Genomic DNA, 22,391 nt, shown 5'->3' with positions numbered 1-22,391 from the left:
GTTGTATGTCACAGCTCAATAACCTAATGAAATCTGCAGCCTTTCTAACAAAGAAAAGAGAATGTGTGTTAGCTTTGCAAGTAGATATAAGAAATTAACAATATTTTCTTCTCGCTATTTTAAAGAGATCAGTGCTGAATATTCTATTCTGTTATCAATTAAATGACAAATATACCCTAACGCCAATTTTCTACATTTAAAGAAAGAAACCCATCAAAAAAGTTCTTTTTTATCCCAGATCCATGGATATTTCTGGCTATGCACACACCAGAAGATTCTAGCATGCCTTATCCATAGCAGCTGCTCACAGCTGCATATGCCATAAATAAAATCACAAAGTGAGACAATGTATGTGTTTGTTAGGTGTTTATAGCATGGACCATTGCTTCTCCAAGATATTAACTGCATTAGGTCAGAGAAGTTGGTTCGTCTATGTTCCAAGATGAAGCATGAAGCAGTGAGATGAATTTCAACAAAGAGGGGAGGCCACAGCCGTACTGCGCGTACCAGGCTATTGAAGAAGTCTGGCCAGAGTATGAGTATGTATGCCAGCAGCACATTTTGTTACTGCGGTGCAGTCTAGACACTGGTGTAATGAACAACATAATGATGCCTCCTTAGACAAGCAGATAATAAACTGTCTGCCTACGAGGTTTTATTTTTCTGCTAGGGAAGGCAGCTTTGCCTTACCTGTTAATTGGTCCTGTCACAGAGTGGGTAAACCATTTTTTGCACCTCAGTGTGACACTCAGAGAGACTTGCCATCGGCCTCATGAAGTAGTCCCAAAATGGGAGGCATGCTTAACAATATGAAGTGATACAGAAACACACTCTGAGAAAACCAATTTACACAGAAAACAGGATAACCAGCCCGTTTTCCAGTACTGGCTGCTAAGGGTATCGGAATGAATGGAAGCAGCAGGATTAACAAAAGCAGAGATGCACACAAAAGGAAAAACAGAGATATTTTGGTGTTTCTAAAAAAGAAGGACCCAAATTAGAATTCAGCAGAATGGGCAATCTCAAAGAAAAATACATTACGTGACAGTGTGAATTACACAATGCTGTGGTAAAACGCACACAACTCTGAAGAGCCTGTTTTATGCCTGCTTTCTTCGTGTTAAGAAAACTGTGGCAGACTGAAGAAAATCCATGCATGAGGAAGAAGACTTTTTTAACAACGGAGTGAATGCATGCAACTTTCAACAATAACCACTTGTGGTTTTAATGGTTTTAGAAGAAGAATGGTACAAAAACTCTCTGATTTTGTCAATGGAAGATGACTAGCTAGTGCTTAACGTCTCCTGTGGCATGCGACTGTGGATGGCAGATCAGATCCTCCAAAAGAATGATTTAGAAAGCTGGAAAAGAGAAATTTCTTGGTTGCTATCAAAAGGAGCCCCAGATTTTGAAAGGTGACACTGCAGGCTTCCAAGAATGCTTTGCACAGGAGAGATGGATAGAAATCTTTGCAGAATACAGTAGCTTTTCCTCCAAGTAATGAGAAAAGAATTTCTGTAAGGATAAGTAATACGAAGAAATCGCTGTCAAGAAGCTTGGTGAGACCACAAAGTAATAGATTTAGATTACATTTAGCAATTGAGTTTCTGGCAGTTGTCTGCTCTTTGGGAGACATGGGAAACAGAGTGGCTACTTGGTCATTTTGAGCCAATATTTTCTCTCACCAGACCTTGAGCTCTGGAAGCACTCTAGCATTTGAAACCAACCCGAGACTGGAAGCTGAAGGGCTTGGCAGAAAGGGTGGGGTTCGAGAGGAACACCAGTGAAAACGAAAAATCCAAGTACACCAGCAGAGTGTTAAGTTTGAAACTCATCCTTATGTGCAGGGAAAGCAGGTTACTTGAAACAGAGGAACAAATAAATGCCTATTGCACGTTCCTGTCCATCATTAGCCTGCTAATGAAAATATGACTTTGGTTTAGATCAGAGTCAATCCCTTGACGCAGTAGGTAACTGCAATGGGGGCGGTGGGGCCGTTCCACAAGGCTAAAGCCTTGGAAAGCAGCATATGGGCAAACAGATCCACAGCAATTTCCAGGTAAGTACAAGTACGCTGATACAAAGCATGTAGCATGCAGGATTTCTTAAAAAACAGTCACAACAAATTTAGAGCTCCTCCTTGAGGGAAGTCTTGGAGTTTCTCACTCCTTCTCTACCTTGCTTTGTTCGGAAACAAAATAGAAAGCAAGCGAGCAAAACTCCCCATATTTAGCCGTTTTCTTGTTTAACAGATTTTCTGCAACGTATTTTATTACTGCTTCACTAGAGTTACTTTTGAGAAAATTAAGCTAAAAGAGACAAAATCATTAGGGTTTTGATAAATATGCACAGTTAATTACATCTTGAAAATCTCTAGCAAGGAATGATATTTCTCATCATGAAGCAGGCTGGAATGTACACGTGGTGCACAAGCTTCCTTTAAATTGTTTTCTCCTATGTCTTACAGATGAAAATTAGATAACTCTGCTTTAGGGAAGGGGAGAGAAGCAGGCAATACCAAAAAGAGAAATAGCGTTAAGAGTTCAGATTCAAAAAAGTAAAAGATACACAAGCCTTCATTATCTTCAAATATTTAATGAAACGTATTGTTCTGGTATCCTGAGAATTGGTAAAAGCTATTCTCCTGAAAAGTTATTTCTTATTCCGGCACAGCAAGGGCTAATTCATTCTGTTGTCACTCAGCAAAAGATCACTGCTCTTTCCAGTGGAGATTTCATGACCAGGGATGTCCAAAATGCCAATTTCCTAAGGCTAATATAAAAGGGGGAAATTATCACTGCTCCTCAGAGAAAGAACCTAAAATACTGTCTTATCAGGTTAGTTCCTAACAAAACAATGCTGTACAGGTCTGCTACTGGCACCTGCAACGCATCTATTGGCTCTACCTACACCGAAAATAAACTGTGAGGTTATTTTCTTTCCCTCACAGCTTGAAAAATAAGTGAAAACCTGGGCTGGCTGGCCCTGGGAGTGCATCTTTACATAGATTACAGACTGTTTGCAGTTTCAGGCTCTGGATAGATTTATTTATAATTAATAAATTAGCCTGAAAATTCTTTTCAGAGAAGGTAAAATAATTTCAATAAAACATTTACAATTAGGGAAATGATTGCACTAACAAGTATTTAGACTAATTATGATGGAGATTTGAGCAGAGACTACATTTAATTAATCAGAGTACTTCTAAAAGCACAAATGTAAACCTTAGAGATGGTGGCTCATCTGATGTGACAAGAGAAAGTTCACAGCTGAAGAATAAGCTAATCCACCTCTTGCATGGTGGTAAACATGGATAATGCACACAGATTCATTTTGGCCGTGCTTCGAACTTCCAACCCTTTATTCTTAAGCCTCACAGGCCAGCTTTGAAGTTGAGGATAAAGCTCCTCTAGCACACCATTACCAAAGAACAACCTTCTGATTATGATCTCATGAAAGTGCAATCAATAACTTACACAAGTTAAAAGCGTGGCAAACAGCAAAGGTCACATAATTGGGCCTTTATTGAGTCCATGTGTTTCACTCTTGGCTTTAACTGGCAGTGCTGTATAATAAATATCTCTCCCCAAAATGTAAGCAATGAACTTTCTCAAAAGTTATGAAATCTCACAGCAGCTTCTGTCAGACTGGAGTCCTTCTAGGATCTCAAAGGGGGATGCTTCCCCGTTAGTATATAGTATATTATATATAGTATACCCAAGTGACAGAAAGTTTGCAGCACCTCTGAGAGAGAGTTTATTTACTGCTCAGTAGATAATGGTCTTTAGCCTTGTATTCCAAGCAAGTAAGTGTTTAAAAGTTATGGTGAAAAGGTTTTGAAAAAAATTCAACTCTTTCCTGACTAGTTGTTAGAAAGACTTCCTTCACACTGCTCTCTTTTAACATGGATTTTGAATGCCTTTTTTTGTCAATATCCAGAGTAATTTTGTTCTTGTTTTACAGGCTGCCATTGACCAAAGCAAATTCTAGATACTACCATGAAAGAAGAACTAAATTCGTTATTTAAACAGAATGTTTGATCAGTGTATCTGAAAAGGAATTTGTGTGTTTGCTGCTGTACCTGAAATCATACTGATTGGTCTACTGAGACGAGACCTGAGTATGTGGACATACATTACTGTAATATTTCCATGTACCACACAGGCCTTCATATAGTTATGTCCTCCATAACTATACTTTGATCAAAACAAGATGGACTTATCTTCATAATAAAGCAGGGAAGTATTACCTTACCCCAGTTTCTGATGAGAAACTGAACAGTTTCTACAAACAACTTTTCTGTCTTTCAGGCTGTTTCCATAGGCAGCACCTGCACAGCTTCATCCCCAGGTTACAGTACCAGTCTCACAGGGTCCAGTCTTTTGAGTTAAGGTCCAGAATGGTCCCACACATTTTCCAGCATTTAAATGAAGTATATTCTTCAAAGCCAGATCATCTTTGACTTCCTGGACACTCAGAGGAGAGAGACCAGCACTTGCAGAAGAAAATTCAGCCCATCCAGAGTCTGATTTACCTGCTGTCTTGAACTGCCTTTCTCTCCCTGGGTGCAGATGGAGTCTATTTGCAGCGTGGGCATCTTCACCTGGCCTCACCCTGCTGACTTTATCTGCGCTGGTTTGCTAGCAAAGTCATACCAAAGAGGTGGCGAGTCCCAAATTTCACTGCAGCACATGGGCTGCGCTGCCGAACAGAGAGAATTCTCTGCACTTGGTATCATTTCACTGAGTTTAACAACAGTTATTTAGAAAAATCCTCTCATCAAAAATGTCTTCCTTCTGCCCCTAGCCACTGCTTGTGCACCAATCCTTTCCTACTTGTCAAGGCCAGTCCTTTTTGCCTTCCCCTTCTTCTTGTCACAATCTTTCTTAGAGGGGATTCAGATGATGAACATGGCAGAGAGTCATGCTGGTTCTCCTTTTTTCTCCTTCTGCTACGGTCCCTTTCTTCAATGGGATTAAGAAAGGTTAAAAGTTTTGTGCAGGTGAACTTGGTGAAAGACAAAAGTAGTGTTCTGATACAGGCAGTGCTGGCATGACCAGGCAATCCTCCATTCGAGGAAGATGAAAGAAATTAGGAAGAGTTATGACAGTCAGGGTAAAGCTGAGCTTCCAGACGAACCCTTTGCACACACTTGCAGGAGTGAGTCCTACTCAGAAAGGTATGAAGTATATTTTGTGAAAGCTACATCCTTCTGGTTTATTTTTTTACTCTGGATAATGTGACCTATCATCTGTCCATACAAATCCTGACAGGGAGGGCCAGCAGCTGGCAGTTCACTAGCAGAACGTTTTGCAGAGACCCTAACCTCACTTGTATTAGAGAAAATGCCAGTGGGACATTTCAGCTTCAGACGTGAATGTGTGGACCTCCGCAAGATCAAATTTACCTCTGATGAAAAACCAGTGGGAGTCTGATGACAGCGGAGATCGATACTCCACTCTGAGATAACTCCCCCAATTTGGGATTACAGAGTTTTGCTGAGATCAAGAGCTGTAATTTATTCCTTGACGCACAGCTACGGTGAATCTGGTCTGCTCTTGCAGACCGAGGCCAAATTGTTCTTTTTGTCCCTCAATACATCCCAGATGTGCTGACAATCCATAACTTCTGCTGGAGTCAAAGGCTGCTGGAGGTTCTCCAAATCCCCCAAAAAAGCCTTTACAGACTAAACGAAGTGAGTAGCTCTGGGCTGAGTGTGGTCCATGTTACTTTCAGAAAGAAAGAGGAGGAGAACAACGCCCCGCACTGCAAACCTTGCTGAGCTGTCAGGTCTGCTCCCTGCATCACTACAGGGCACAGCAACGCAGCGCTCGGCACAGCAGCCTGTTGGTCAAACGCTGCCTGTCACCTGTAACAGGACTTGCTTTGGTACCAGCCAGCTGAGTCAGGGTCAATTTTGTTTGGTTCTGCTTGAACTGCTGCCAGTTAGAAGAGGCTTGGGGTTTGGGTGTTGTTTCTCTGTTTTGATTTGATTTGCCACATTTTTTGTAGCTCGCAGTACTGGGACTGCACCAGGGCAGCTCAAGGCAGCCTAAGACTGGGCTGTCACAGTCCTACCCTCTTCAGATGTGGTCGAGTGATGAGCTAAGCAAGACAGCAGATCACGTTAAAAATCAATCGCTTTTTTCTGTAGGGCTAGTTTTCAGCCAGAGCAGCTCCCTGAGCAGCCACATCAGCACCGGCACAAGAAAGAGAATGGAAATGTGTGACCAGGGATGGGAAAGAAGACGGGATGGTGTCAGCCGCTAGCCTGGCTGAAGCTGTTGTGGAATGGCACTGGAAGCGAGGCGAATTGTTCCTGTGCCTTTGGCAGACATCAACTTCTCTCACCGCACTCTCAGATTTCATTATCCTGGAGTGAGGAAGAAACTAAGCTGAGAATCATCAGTGAGATGATGGTTCCTCCAATGCACTACTGAAACCAGCAGAACCTGCACCCAGACAGGGCATGCGCGTTTCTGATGGCACTGCCAGAGCTGTCATGTGGACACAAGGCTTTTTATCTCTGAGAAAAATGAAAAATACAAACACATGATTACGCCCTCAGAAATACGATCTCGCAATTGTTCGTTAAGGTTATACACTGGGCATCATTCAAGTTGACTCATGTTGGTCATTTTTTTAAGCTTGAGGCTGTTCGTATTAACAGGTTTCTTTGGAGCAACACCGGATTATACACACGTTTCTGAAACGTCATCAAGGAGCTGTACTCTTTAAATGGAATATGACATACCTCTCAGGAAAGTGAGACACACACCAAGTGCCAACTTTCCAACTGTGGCATGCCACTTAGGTGTGCTGTGCAGCTCAATTGAGGATAGGCTGTCTTGCCACGTCTTAGGAAAATGTCGTACAGAGAGCTACAGAAGAGACTGGACAAGGATGCTGCATCAGGAGGCTTCTGTGATCATACCAACCATACATATAGTTTGCCAGTGAGGAAATCCACTGGTCGGGGTATGACCTGTCTCAGCTAAGGACGATGCTGTTCTGCTGCAAAGGTGCTCTGCTGCTTTTGCGCATGAGGTGCTCAGGCAAACCAGACTGGAACATGTGCACTCCTGAATCAAGAGAGCCTGATGCTCCTCCAAAAGCCTTTGCCGTTACGGTGGTGCACACAGCATATGGGCTCCCTCATGTGGATCTCCTAAGATGTACCAGAGACGGACCATGCAAGTACAGCTCGGGAGTGCTGCAGCTGAGGGAGACGCCAGGCAACTTGTTCCCATCAGCTCTGCTGGGAAGAGGGACTCCCACACCCTTCCCAGTGTGCGGGGAAGGAGATCCCATCTCTGCTCCGCTCAGAGTGAAGAGACATGCTGCTGTCTAGACAATGGGATTAACTTTATGCAACTTGCAAACTATTTTCAAACTTTTAAATCTCTGAGGAACAAAGTGGGATTTTTTCCTAATCCTTTCTACCTTTCAATCTTTTTTTTTTTTTTAAGGAAACAGAGGAAATGCTATACAAAAAACACTTGTGTTAATAAAATAAAGTTTCAAGAAGTCTTATGGTATCCAGTTAAACAGTCAAAAATCAGGAAATACCAGTGAATAAAGCTGTATGTACAGACTTAACTCCGTCTCTGTTTTTACGGGACATTAAAACCTCATTAAGTACATGAGCCCATACTAATTCTCGTCTATGAGACAGAACATCACGGAGCTGCTTCTGTAACTGTGAATCTTACACAACCAAAGAACTGGTGCTGAAGTCCTGTAGGCTTCCACATAGTGAATGGCTGTTATAAATGCTGAGTAGCCTTTGAAAATCTGGCCCACTAAGTCAACTGGCCACATTAATATGCAGATACCCAGTAAACCGCACAGCTGCAAGCTGTGCAGTACAAGACATGCAGAGGTCTAGGGAAAATATGCTTGCACATGAAGGCCAACTACCTTAATGTAATAGTTTGTTGCTGTAACCTTTCAATTCTATTTAACAAACTGAGATGCATATGAATTAGGGGTGGCAGAAACTGGAACGCCACAACTTGCTGACCACAAGATTCATTACAAATGTTTTTTTGGGGAAATGTGTATGGAAAATACTCTCAAGCCCAAACCATGCTGGTCATATGCAAATATCCACATATGTTTTCAAACGCAGATTTTTAAAGTAGTAGAAATCTGTTTTCAGAAAAATTATGATTTATCTGTAGGCTATTAACATACTCCTGAAGGACAACAGGTGAACAACGCACCTCAGTTAGAAGGTCCATTTTCCATGATATACTGAAAGGTATGTTTAGTTAACGGCTGAGTTTTCAACATGCAGGTTGTACAAATTTTAATCCAAGACTTTTTGCTTTTTCAAAGAAATGTCTTCAAATATTTTCTGTGCATTGAGAGTGGTCAGTAGCTCACCTTGTGCTTGCCATAAATATAACTTAGACTTTACCACAGGAACTAATTTAAGTATACCATTACTAAATCTGGCTTATCTGGAAGTCTATAGTCAGAGATAAAAAGCAAGCTTCACCTAAACATCTCTGCTGCTTGGTTATCATCAGAGTAGATGCTTATGCATTTAAAGTAAACTGTCCTGTGAACGTGGCTGGGGTAGCAAAACCAGATTTGTTGTCAAGGCATAATAATAATGTGTGAAACAGTGTTGCAAACTCTCATAATCGAATATCAGGTCAAGAAATTCTGCTCAGGCTATAAGAAAAGCTCCAGCTCTCCTTTCTATGTCTCACCATGCTTAGGGAAACCCCTGCGGACTTGCTGCTTCCTCCACCTTCCCCTCTCCTGGGTGGAATAACCAGACACAGCCCGAGCAGGAGACCAGCACAACTGTCCCCTCAGAGCAGAGAGGGTTAGTTTGGGGATCCTCTTCTGTTTTGATGGGGAGTGGTTATAAAGGAATCGGAGAGGGAAGAATCTCACGATACCACTTTCACAGAAGGGCAATGGCCATCCCTTTCTTTCCGTCTCTCACAGAACTGGCTTTCTGCTTCTCACTCTTCATGAGACCTCTGGCCTGAGGAAGGGAAGAAATCCTGAAAAACCTGGGTATGCTCCATCACCTGCTCTAAACCAAGGAAGGGGGAAGGACCTTACTGCAGTTACCTCAATCTTTGCAGACAAGGACAAGAAACATATATAAACCTAGAGACAGAAGTTTCTGTTGTAGTTGTTGGGGAGAGGTGGAGAAACAGAGATTTCATGAGAACTTGCAGAGGCTGCAAGCTCTATACCTCCAGGTAACCATTCCTCCTGCCAGCAAACTTTCAGATTCCTCATCCTTTTAAATATTTCCCCATTAATTTGATTGAATGAACTTATACTGCTTGACTGTATTGAGAAAACCTTACTTTTGGATGAATAAAGGTCTTATATAAATAAGTTAAATACTTAGGAATGTTTTAAATCTTGTAATTCTACTGTTAGGTTTCATTTAATTGCTGTCTAAACAAATCACAGTAACAGTGGCATCATGGCACCAACTATATAAATCATGAAGTTTACTTGACTGCAAATGTTTGGCAGGACAATTAAAAAGGGTCCATTAAGTAAACAGGATATTCACACTGATACAATCCAAATGTGAACTCCATTAGCGGGCAGGATAAAGCACTTTGTCCCATCAAAGGAAAGCTACTATTATGTCAAGTAAAAATGTGAAACCCAAGTGGTTCTTGATGTGATGAAGGCCTCTAATTTCTGTCTGTAAGGGACAGTATAAGCTTCTCCACCCTGTACCTAATACCAACATGCCACAGCTCTGACTGGAGGGGAGCAACACGTTGGGTCATAAGCTTTCAGCTACACTCCTTTGCCAATACAGAAATCTGATCATGCCTACGCAACCTGAATAGATGTTCCCGTGCAAAACTGGAAGAAAGGAGATTAAAAAAACCCAGCACAAACCAAAAAAATATATTAGCTAAGGTAATGGTCAGCATGCCCTGCTAGCAAATTATTTCTCAGCTCTTAATATGACTATGCATTTCATCTGTTGCTTGTGATTCCAGACCCGGGTAACTGTATTTTGCCTCTCCTTCCTCTCTGGCAGATGTCAGTGTGCTCTGCTGTGCAACCTGGTTGTTCTCCCTGAAGGTCCCTGCATGGAATACTGCAGGCATGTAGCTGCTCGCAGCTATTCAATGTATCTATGGCTTCACAAGGAAAAAATAAATTTGTTTCAAGCTGGTCACTCAAATGGACTCTGTTTCAACAGTTCAATTTATTTCCCAGAACCTCTGCAAGAAAGAGAACTGGCTAAGACTCAAACTTGGAAAAACGAAAGCAGTGTTTACTGCAGCTTAAAAGGAATGGGCTGAAGTTGGTACTTGTACTCCTTACTGAAGGTGTTCAGTGCACTTGATTATTTGCCTATGCAGTTTTTAGGCTCAGATTCCCATTGACTATATCAATATTCACACATTTGCAAGCTGAGAGCAAGTAGAAAACACTGCAGGGAGAGCCCATCTTCTCCTGCTCATCAACAAGTTGTGATCTCTCCATGCCTTCCTCATGTTCTCAGAAAAAATAGGTTCATTATCACAGTACTGAAAGCTCTGAGCTCATTCTCTGATGGTCAGGATGGTCCAAGAGCCTGCCCTCTCCTCTTCTGGCCAGCCACAGTGGCAAAGGCTGGCTCTGCTGCTCTTGCTACTGGTTTCTGTGCTTCAGTCCTCAGAGCTGGTGACAGGTCTTCTCATTAGTGGGCTGCCGTTTGGGGAGTTTGTTTTCCCTGGTGATGGGCCAAAACCTGAGGCTGGGAGATTGCCAGGTTTGATGTCAGGCATATTTATTTCCTTTAGGATTGGTTGGGTTTAGCTAGCTGTTTATCCAGGCTAAGGGGCAACTTCAGAGGATTTGTGGGACCAGCTCTGAAAGCAGTGTTTGGTCTCTAAGTTATTTATTGAAGTATTTGGCAGTGATGGCAGCAAGTGCTGAAGCAGCTGGAAGGTAATTGCCCACTTTTCCTTGTACAGCCAAACAAGCTGGATTCCACCAGTTGGTTGCAAAACAAAGCAAACTTTCATACTAGATGCAAAAAATCCAGGGGTTTTCTCATTGTTTGGCTGAAAAAAATCCACCCCAAATCTTTGTAAGCCTTTACTAAGGCATTGCTATTCTGTATGTGCCTCTTCTCCAAGTCAGACAGACTTGTCAGGTAACTCCTCCTCAGCATTTTTGTGCAGCTAAGTGGTCTTCTACGAATGGACTATGAATCCACACGCTATGGTGAATTTCAGGTATCATAGCTAGATAAAGTATTCTCAGTGCTTCTGTACAATGGTATCACTGTCTTTGCTTTATTTATATTATTTTTTCTGAGGCAGATTTCGGTTTGCTGCTTCGCTGTGATTGTACAAGCCAGTTTTGTGTTCCTGCCTGGCCCATTTTGTGCTAATGGCTGGCTTGGGGGATGAGAGGAGAGCAGTGGATTTTGTTTACCTTGACTTTAGTAAGGCTTTCAGCACTGTCTCCCACAACATCCCCACAGGAGTGAGGAAGTGGAATTTACGTAAGTGAGGTGGGCTGCTGCCCTGCCTGGCTCAGTGGGTTATGATCGGTAGCACCAAGTCCAGCTGGAGGCCAGTCACTAGTGGTGTAACTCAGGGGTTGATAATTAGGTCTCATACTGTTTAACATCTTCATTAATGACCTGGACGTTGTGACAGAGTGCAGTTTGCAGATGATACAAGACTGGGAGGAGTGGCTGATACACCAGAAGGTCATACTGCCATCCAGAGGGACCTTAACAGGCTGGAGGAATGGGCTGACAGGAACCTCATGAAGTTCAGCAAGGAGAAGTGCGAAGTCCTGCACCTGGGAAGGAACAACCCCAGGCACCAGTACATGCTGGGGGCCAAGCAGCTGCAAAACAGCTTGGCAGAAAAGTACCTGAGGGTCCTGGTGGACACCATGTTGACCACGAGGCAGCAATGTGCCCTTGTGGCAAAGGTGGCCAACAGCCTCCTGGGCTGCATCAGGCAGGGCACTGCCAGCAGGTCGAGGGGGGTGACCCTTCCCCTCTGCTCAGCACTGGTGGGACACACCTGGAGTGCTGGGTCCAGTCCTGGGCTCCCCAGTACGAGACAGACATGGACATATTGGAGTGAGTCCAGGGAAGGGGCATGAAGGGATGGGAACACGCCTCACAAAAGTTTGAGGACATGTCTGTTTTTCCCTATTTAGCTCGCTCTTCTATGAAATAAATGTAAGGAAAGAGATGAATCTTCTGCAGGTTCTTCTACAGGCTGACAGGTCTGATTGATTAGAGATTGGGAGGACCAGTGACGCAGGCAGAGGCCCTGTAGGACTGTCAGCTCCCACACATCATCTGCCAGGGTGCCACCCAAGGGGAAAACACATCTGATCTCAATGCATGTGTACTCATTGAGCAGGACTTCTGTTACTTTACACAATTAGCTCAGCTCAAAGTGTCACAGATAGCCCAGGTGCTTTTTGTACATGGATCTCAACTTTATTTTGTATACGAAGAGCCAGTCTTTCATTACATTGTTACATACATTATTACATATATTTTACTACAATCACAGTTTATTACAATTAAGATTTCAAAATGTCAGTCTCCACAAACCAAAGAGAAGGGAAAAAATGCAAAGTTAACTGTGCATTCAACAACCTGTCCAAAATGTGATTGACTTTGTGTTTCTTCCATTTACTATTTTCAAAAAAGCCATTTACGTAACAGAAAATACCAATAAAGCTATCTTCTACTTTTACTGAAACATACACGTGCAGCAACAGACCTCTACTACATTTTATTTTATACACATAATTCACTGCAAAGAACATGGTGTTTTGTTATGAAAAGACCAAGTATTGCAACGCAACTGTCTGTTCTTTGCTGTGCATTTTGGGTGACTACACTTTCCACCATGTCTGGGCTACAGTCTGATGTAGTGAAGAGTTTGGCCACAAACAGTTAAAAAGCAAACAAGCAAACAGAAAAAACCCAGCAAAACCAAAAATCCAACATGGCTGAACAGCAGAATAAAAGAGACTAATAGAAGTAAAGTAGCATCTTTCAGAAGGTGGAATTTGTACACGAAAAGGAAAATAAAACAAGAACAAACCTTGGCAAGACAAGTGTAAAGCCACAGGAAGGCGAAACAAAAAGGGTTTTGAGATGCATTTTCTTGAAAGCTTTAAAAATACTGATCAGGAACTCATTGCTCCAAGCTAAGGTATACACTACTTAAAATTCTGTTCAACCTGACGCAAGTACCTACTGCATATCACTGCTTTGAAAGCTCTGGGTCACACCATATTCCCTACATATGTGCATGCCCTAGAAAGAGTGTGGTTTCTTACATTTGTTTTAGATGTACATAATTCACTTGGATAGAAGCAAGCCATTCATACTCGTAGCTACCAAAAAAAAACCTCTTTGGAAAGCATGATACCAACAGAAGAAGTTAAATACATTAAAAATTCTTCCAGTTAGCTCTTGTTATGGTTAGTTCTTTCTTTTTACTGCATGGTGTGACTTGTAATGGCATTAACTTTAGACCACTGAGAACATACTTGGGAAACTGTCTGTAAAAAAGAGGTGATGTTGACAGAAAACATTTTTGCTTCCATAAAGAAGAGGAAAGCAACACAGCCCGGATTTTATATTTCAGAAAAACTGTTAGTAACATGGGGAGAGAAATCTGTATGTTTTCACAAAATACAGTCTTGAAGCTTGGGGCGTCCTGTTAGTTCCAGTGCTTTTCAACAGTTACGTTGTACAATGCAGCTACTACTGTAAAAGTAGTGAAAAATATTTTATTACTTAAGCTTTTTTGTTAAAAATGTATTAGAATATTTATAGAAAGGATAAACAATGAAAAACTTTAAGAAAGGTTTATTTAACTCAGCTTTACACGGCTATGTAAAAAGAATAATTGTGTAGTTTACACATACACCATGTAAATTACTATGCAAACCAGATGTAGCTTACACTACAAGGTGCCTTGTAACTCATCTCTGCTGAGCAATAAATCCCCCCCTTTTCTTCTTGGCAAAACTTTGAGAAACTTTACTGCTGTTTTCTATCAGCAGATGCAACAGATGGCTGGCACATGCCTGCTTTACTAAGAAAGTGGGATCTCTACAGCATTACTTTGATCCCTGGTGGCATGTCTACAACACTGAGATGCAAAATACCACAGTTGAGCAGAATCTAAATATTAAAGCTTTGGAGCTGTGCTCGCGATATGAGAACCCCCCTGTCTAAAAATCATGCTCACGGTATGTAAACATCTTCACATTCCACATGGAAATTTTCGTACAGAGGTCAGAAAACAAAGTATTTCCTCTGGTGACATGAAACTGCAGTGAAGGTACTACTGTAAATCCCAAGAGTGCGAGTTTATGTGATTGCCCTGACCAAACTTCCAGAACAGCCATACTTTTACTGGAAAAAAACCCTAAACTGTGCGTATGAGACATTTTTTAAGCTGAAATGCATCACTGTAATCACTGGGTATGAATAAGATATTTACAAAAAGTTCAGCAGTTTCCTTGAAGAAAAGTTTCCTTCGAAGAATTACATGTTTTGAAATTCACTGGGTTTTGTTTTCTTTCAGTTTATCAGGGAAATAGTGATGTTTGAATGGAGCACCCTATTGCATCAGTAATGCCTTAGAACTGGTAGTCTGTTAGCTTTCCTCTGGGCAAGGAAACAAAACTTCTCCTGGCATAGCTGGATATTCCATTTTATCTTCACGGTCAGGCTACATCTCAGCAATATAAGGTAATCCCAGAGAAATCAGTTGAGCTATTCGGGGCTGATTGTCACACTGCTGAGAACAAAACTAGCCTCCAGGAGCTGTAATTATATACCATTCCTAAGCTCCACTTTACAATATAGAAACAATGCTAGAAAATGCACTGATGACATATATCCCCTCTTCTTAAGAGGTGGGCATCTTTTTGCTTTACTCAAGGTTATCAATAACTCTTTGATCAGAAGTAACCCAGCCTTTCCAGTAGGGACAGGTCCAATTCCCTCTTTTAAGGGCCCTGAGGACTACATGCTGGGATGGCCCCTTACCTCCTGACACTTGTGCTCTTGTGACCAGAAGCACTCCCAGACCAAAGACCTTTCCCCAGCACTTGATCCCCTTGTACGCACATGCACATCTCCTGTCACGGGGCAGAACCACCACTGCCATATCACAAAATGGCATGCATCCAGGAGCATGAGGCTGGATACCTCTTCAACACGTAATACACATGCGATATCCATGCATCATGAGATACATACATGCATCCTCCAGTCACATGGGCCATGTCCCATTCATGCGCCAGCACAGGACTGAGTATTCAGATGTCACATCATGGGCGTGCATTCAACCGTGCAACAGGAAAGGAGCCGTGGGGTACTCCCGACACTTGGGAGTGGGAAGCGAGCTGCTACAATAATTCATCTGACCCCCAAATACTTCTCCCATATCTGAAAGGAAGAAAGCAGCCTGGGCAGGTTGTGGCCCAGACTGATTGTTTCTGTGGATCGGACCAGAGACTGCTACAGAACAAAAATTTCAGCTTGCTTTTTCCTTTCTGTTTTCATCTCCTGTCTATTAAATCAGCCTGGCTGCTGCTCCGTCACTGAGCACTTGCTTCCTGTGCACTGATCAACCTTTTTTTGATATGGTTCTCTCCCACCAATACTCACTCACATGTGAACTTAACTTTATTGCTGTCAGAAGTCCCAGTGAAAGTTAAGCATACATATTGGGTTTTGTGGATTTGGAGCTTAAGTACCTGTCATAAGTTCCTAAACGCTGTAGAGATGATGGTATCGCTGCAATCTTTGCTGCCTTCCACTGGTGGACAGAGCGAAACATGCCGCAGCATTAGTTAGCATAATAGGGTCTATTCCTCTCTCATTGGGAAGTCTTTAAGTGCAATCTTCCCCAGAGGACAAGATCCCCAAAAGCCATTGTTCTTTCTTTTGCAAAAACCATATGGAATAAGAGCAAGAAGCACACCAGTGAGTACCAGTGGTTACACAGATGCCTACTGTATGCTATATATTACCACTGATTTTTGCTTTTTTAAACCTTTCAAATCAAGGAGCAATCTTTGTAACTACCAATTTACCCAGATTACATTTTTTCTGAAGAGAACATAGTATCTGTAATCTTATGTTTAAATTCATAGGTAAAAAGATAAAATACACAAAACCAAAACAATCCCATTCTGCAGTACTCTAGCCTTCTCATAATGCCTGGCTCATCCTGACTTCACCAGAAAAGGCAGGTATTCAGCACCTTCAGATCCTTAAATTGTGGGCTTCCCCTAATTAGAACTAATGGACTAAGGACGAAAAGCAACTAATGCTTTTCTTTGGTTAATGTTTTCCAGTGAAAAGGGCTTTAATTGTTTGTTTACCATACAAAATCTTTTCCACATAAAATGGATCCAGGGCGTAAAGGCCACTGTATTAGAAACGTAACATCTAAATGTAGCGGGTTTTTACCACTTCAGTTTACACAGAATACGGGTATAATCTAGTTCTTAGTATGTTCCTTTCAACAGACAGTTTTGAACTAGAATATGGACATACCCAGCAGTGCAGCACTGAGACATATTGCCACTCCCTGGGGTGGATTATTTACTCACCTACAACTTGGATCATTATTTATCCCAGGAGCAGGTAGATGGAATCTATCCACAGGATATTTATACCCACTTTCCACAGGTGTAAACAGGGATGCAAGGTGCATGTCAGGAGAGACCGAGCCCTACCCAGCTGGAGATCCCAGGTGTGGTGGGTTGACCTTGGCTGGCTGCCAGGCACCCACCCAGCTGCTCTCTCACTCCCCTGTCTTGTTGCTATCAGGGCTAAGAACCATGTAATGACATAGACAGGATCTCCTCTACCTACTCAGGAGAAGCCAGATCTCTATAGAACCAGAAAGGGTCTAGCTACTGCTAGAGGCTGTGGCTTATACTACTGACAGTCCCCAAAACCTTGGAGCCCTAGAGAAACATCTTCAAATCTCAAGTGGGATACAAGGTTAGGAGGTCTATAAGGCACAAGATACAAGACTCACAGAAGAAATTATTTTGGTTTTACCAAACAGGAGACAACTGTATGCTAGTTATCACTTGTCTTACAGAAAGCAGTCTAGTACTTCAATATCTTGAATGCCTTTCTTCTTTCAAAGAGTACTAGTTTCCATTTATTTTCCTTCTTCCTTTCTTGCCTCTCTTCTCCCCTTTCCTCTTCTCTTCCTTTCCTCTCCTTCTCTTCTCTCCTCTCCTCCCTCCCCTCCCTTCCTCCTTCCACTTCCCCTTCCCTGACTTGCGCAATTCCCAGAAAAAAAGTATTCTGCCAGAATAAAGGTAGCAAGTACTTAGTACTTTCCTGGATGTGTCAATGGAAACTTCTAAGAACACGTATACTTAAAAAAAAAAAAAACAGAACACTGAAAAAAACTGTTAAAATTTACTCATTTCTTCCCCTCATAAAATATTTGAAATTCTGCAGAAACTGTGTTCTTTTGCTACAAATAACTTTTATCCTGCTTCTCTTTGCAACACTACTGTGGGCAATGATGTTGTTGCCCTATGGGCTACAGAAGAAATACTCATGTTTTTTCTTGCCCTTCTCATCATGTAAAGGGCTGGGTGGCGTAGGGACAGTAAGTGCCCTGGTTTCCACAGGGGATGACAAGAACTGTGAGTAACAGGCAGCTGTACTCAAACACCTCTAAGGGAGGCAAAAACCAAGAGGATTGTTTGTGATACCAAAAAGTAGACATTTTCTCTAGGATGCTAAGTATGTCCATTTTTTTCTGGAACTCCTAAAACACGACGGGGTTGAAACTCCTGCCTTAGCTTAGGCTGCTGGTTGAAATCCTGCTCTTAGTCTGCAGACCTGCATAAGTATCTAAATATCCACAGCTATAAGAGTGGAGTGTCAATGTTTATATTGACTGTACACGCAGATGAACTTGTAAGGAGTCGCTAGATGGGATTATAAAATCTCCAAATGAAGAGCCTCTCAGTTTTAACACTTGCTTGACCCATAAATATCTGAAAGTTAACATGCTGTGAACAGAGTAGAGCAATGATGTTACTTTAACCATTTAGGTATTTCACTTACTAATTATGTTTTGTCTAACAGGAATTCAGTAATTCGGCAAAGAGGAGGAGGAATAATGGGTTAAACAACTTTGCTGCTGCTCAGAAGGGATTTCATCCTACAAGTTGCATCAAGGGGAACACTTGTCTATGCTGCCTTTAAGCCTGTAACTCTCCTCACCCACATCAGTGTTACAATCATCTTTTCCTAATGAGCTACCTGTAGGCAGCAAAGCACAAGAAGGGACTAGAGAAGAAGGACAGGGTTCAATCTAACGTCTCAATCCTCCTTTCCAAAAGGAGGCAGTTTTATCACGGACAGCAACTGAAGCTGGCAGAGAAACGGAGCAGGAAATATACTCCCAAAACACACTAATTATTTCTAGATATTTAAATGCCAGCCCTTGGCATACAAAGTTGTTTTCTCTGTAAAGCTGGACTGGAACACCAAAGACCTTGAGCAAGTCACTGAGCCTTTGTGAGTAAGGTTTGTCTCTCCACATTCCCCTCCCTCTCTAAAAGAGGAGGTGAAGTGTTTCCTAAACTCAAAGGCTTTGCGAGGATAGCAAAAATTACCAGGGCCTCAGACAACACCTCCAAGTCAAACAAGTCCTGTAGTTAGAAAGAGTATTTTAAAACAACCAAAACCACAACCAGATTTGTGAAGCTGCAATTAGCTGAATTATACAACCAGTTTTCACCGAATATTTGAAGATAAATATTGTTTCATCTTCACCAAGCTCTTTATTGTATAAAGTCAATGTTCAGCATTGTAAAAATGAATTAATTTTATCCATCGTTTTTATGTTACAATGTTTTTTTTCTGTACCCATGATAATGTATGCTAACATGTTTCAGCTTTATGCAAATTTAACATATGTTGTCAGTGTGTCAAACCATGCATATGTTTCTTCATGAAAATACGTCACGCGTTCTTATCTTTTCAACAAAAGAATCCAAAGGGATTTGATACACTGCGGATTTACGTGGTTTTCCGATTAAACTTGGTAAAATTAAGTCTACCGAAGAGGATCATTATTTACCAGAACCACACACTAAGCGTGCACATCTAGCGCACAGAGGTCCATGAATAACCTGTAGCGTATGTCCATAAGCTAAAGAAAGCTGAAAGAAGGTTGCACCCCCGTAACTCCTGGCAGGTAAAATGCTGTTACAACTAAAGGCAACTGCTGGCTTCCCCGCGAAGGCTGGTTGCCTGCTCACGCCTCGCCAGCCCGCCGGGTCCTCCAGGGCCCGAGACCCCGGCTCTCCCGCCGACTGTACAAGCCCACCCCCGAACAGCCTCGCCCCGGGACCCCGCCGTGCCCCTGGCCGCGTCTCCCGCCGCCCCCCGCCGCCCTCGGGGCCCCGCGGGGCGCCGGGGCTTCAGGCGCTGCCCAGGCGGGTCCGGCGAGGGGCAGGGGGGCAGGCCGCCCCGGCACGCCTCGGAGAGGGTTTCCTCAACTATTCTAAAGCCAAACCACCTGCCTGGGTTTAAAGGGCCGCCGCCGCCCCTCGCCGCCGCCCCATCTCTGCACCTACCCGTCCCGTCGCCTGCCAGGTGAAGTTCATGGCGTGGATGCTGACGGGGATGGCGGGCATCCTCTGCTGGGCTTTCCTGAAGTCGTGGGTGAAGGGGGCCATCTTCCCCTCGGACACGATCAGAATATCCTCCTCGAAGCCTGCGAAAGGCAAAGGGGGGCGATGGGCGGCAGCCCCGCCGGGCCGGGCCGGGCTCCGCTCGGCGCAGGGCTCCCGCCCGCCGCGGCAGCCGGCTGAGGGCCGGGCCCCGCTTACCGATGAGGACCCGCGCCTGCTGGGCGTCGATCCACATGTAGAGCGTGTCGGGCTGGCGCGGCGCGGCCCGCAGGCTGCAGAGGCTGAGGGCGCCGCAGAGCAGCGCGGCGCACAGCCGCCCCGCCGGGGCCATGCTCCGCGCACCGCCCGCCGCGCCCGGGGCTCGCCGCTGCCGCTGCCGCTCCGGCCGCGCCTGCCCTCTGCCGCGGGGCGGCCCCGGCCCCGGCCCCGGCCCCGGCGGCGGCGGGAGGGGGGCGCGGGGCGGGGCGGGGCGGGCGCGGTGGCAGCCGGGGGCGGCGGGGAGCGCGGTGCCGGCCAACTCCCCCCGGCGCCGTCCTTCCCCCGCTGCGCAGGGCGGCCGCGCGGCGCGGCGGCGTCTAGCGACGGCGTAGCCGGGCAGGCGGCCCTCCGCTCCCCCGGGCCGCCGGCTCCGGCGCAGGCACGGCCGAGCGCGGGGCCGCGGTGGGTGACCGAGGCCCGCTCGGTGGCGGGAGGCGTGCCCGAGGGTCGCCGTGCCCGGCACGTGCTGCGCACGAGGTGCCGCCTGCCCCTGCCCCGCTCCCGCCGTTCGCCCCCCAGGGCCACCCTGGAAGTCAAGAGGGCACCGCCGCCGCCGCAAAACCACCGGTGAAGAAACTCACGCCCGCGTGGAGAACCCACGTTTGTGCGTCGGGGCCGCCTGGCGCGGGCGGCGTTCGGGTTAGGGCCTGGGGGAGCGTCGCCGACATGGGTGCGGTTGGGTAGGGGCTCCCAGTGGGGTCCAGCAAAGCTGGGCGAGAGGCTCGCCCGCGCTGGCAGGCCAGGCCGCAGAGCGAGCCGTCGGCCGGCCGGGGCAGCGGGGACGGCTCGTCCCGGCTCCAGGGACCCGCGCGGCGAATGCGACAACGTGCTAAAGAGAGAACAGGCTTTCGCCTTGTGTTTGTCCCAAAGTCTCAAGAACAGTGGAGACTCTGGAAAACACTGAAATGCTGTCATTTAGACAACCTAGAACTGGCCCACTATAGAAGCTTAGTAAAGCTGAAAGAATTTTCTATTCAAAAAGTTACTTAAACAGAATCATGCCTTTTAAAGGAATAAAAAAATATTGTTTCTAAATTTTCTGGATTCTTTCATAAGAAAAAAACCAAGCCTTTTTTAAAAGCTAAAACTAACCAGGATAGATGAAGTTTGGGTAAAACCCCCAAGTTTCTGTCTGTAATGTTCTGGAAGGAGCGGGAGGGTACGTGAATTTTTTGCCTGTGAATGCTGCCTTGGGTGCTGCTGTGCTCCATCCCATCCTGTCAGTGTGACGGCAAAAGTTACCTCTGCATTAACTGCCTGAAATGGAATTCTTCAGGTCATGGGAAACAACATGAGGTTGGTTTTGCTTTTCCAGTCAGATCTATTCAGGTGGAGTTTGCTGTGTCAGCTTACACATGGGGAAAAGGTACTGAGCTGTGTCATTATTTTTATTTTTCATGTCTGAAGAGCATAGACAAACTGGTAATGGTGATTTTTTTTTAAGCAAAAGGTTTATGGTTCAATGCGTGAAACAACCTCACCATCCTACTGACTCCCACAGTGAGTTTTCCTGCGTCTCCTGCTGAGGAATCTCCTGCCACTGTGAATATGATGCCACTGCCATCTTCTGATCACTTCGCTAATCCCGTATCGCTGTTCCTGTTCTCTCCCTCATTTCTGTCGATCTGTCTGCTCAGGATTTTATTGTCAAATTTCCCAGAAGAGCGCACATGCGTACCAGAGAGAAGCACCCGTATTTACATATTGTGTGTATGTGTACATAGATACAGGTATGCATTCATACCCTGTAATTATGAAGCACAACATCGAAACTACATCTCTACGTTTCCCGTATAGAAGTACGTGTAAGGCACCTGTGCGCCTCCCAACACTTTCAAACACTTTTCCTCCCGGCTTCGGTGCATTTTAGGGGTGGGGAGGAGGGAGCGACTTGCAGAAGTGTACCCCGGGAACACATTTGCGGGCAAACGCAGGCTGACAGACACTTCCAAATCCTCAGGTGGTTCCCTAGTAACTTGCCCAGCCGGAAAATCTTAGGCTCCAAAAGCTGGAGTCAGCGCATGTCCTCTAGCAGAAATGCCCCACCTCTAGATGCTTATTAGATAACGGTGATTATTTATTATTTTTCTTACTATTTATCATTTTGTGTAAAACGTGTTTTATCGTACGCGCTCACCCGGGCTTACCCCTAGCCCACTACACTGCGGTTAGAAGGGCAGCTGTGGGCGAGGTCGCTCTCCCATTCACGCTTCCCCGCCGCTGACGGCCGCTGCTTTCACCCCGCCCCGCCCGCTCCGGGGAAGCCGCCGCCGCCGCCGCCGCCGCCGCGGCGGGCGGGCGGGCGGGGGGACCCGGGGGCCCGGCGGTGCGAGGGCGCCCCCTGCCGGCCGCAGCCGCCCGCTGCAGCCCCGGCGGGGAGCGGCTCAGCGCGGCGGCAGCGGCGGCGGCTCCCGGTGCTGCGGCGGGGCAGGGGGGGGCTCATCCCCGCG

At 44.9% G+C, this 22,391-nt stretch overlaps 1 protein-coding gene across 1 annotated transcript in view; it reads right to left on the bottom strand.

Annotated features, from left to right (window-relative positions):
* The window catches only part of WIF1 (WNT inhibitory factor 1), a gene marked incomplete at both ends in the record, with an annotated part of 43,165 nt that extends 23,151 nt beyond the window's left edge, over positions 1-20,014 (bottom strand). The window contains 2 exons of the mRNA XM_082308107.1: positions 19,627-19,766; positions 19,882-20,014. Coding sequence (XP_082164233.1) covers positions 19,627-19,766; positions 19,882-20,014 — 273 coding nt within the window. The remainder of the gene's footprint in view (positions 1-19,626; positions 19,767-19,881) is intronic.
* Positions 20,015-22,391: the final 2,377 nt, after the last annotated feature.

This window comes from Platalea leucorodia (assembly GCF_965183815.1).
Source record: "Platalea leucorodia genome assembly, chromosome: 4".
NCBI lineage: Eukaryota > Metazoa > Chordata > Aves > Pelecaniformes > Threskiornithidae > Platalea > Platalea leucorodia.
Note: the sequence above shows the minus strand (reverse complement) of the source record. Positions and strands in the feature narration are given on the sequence as shown.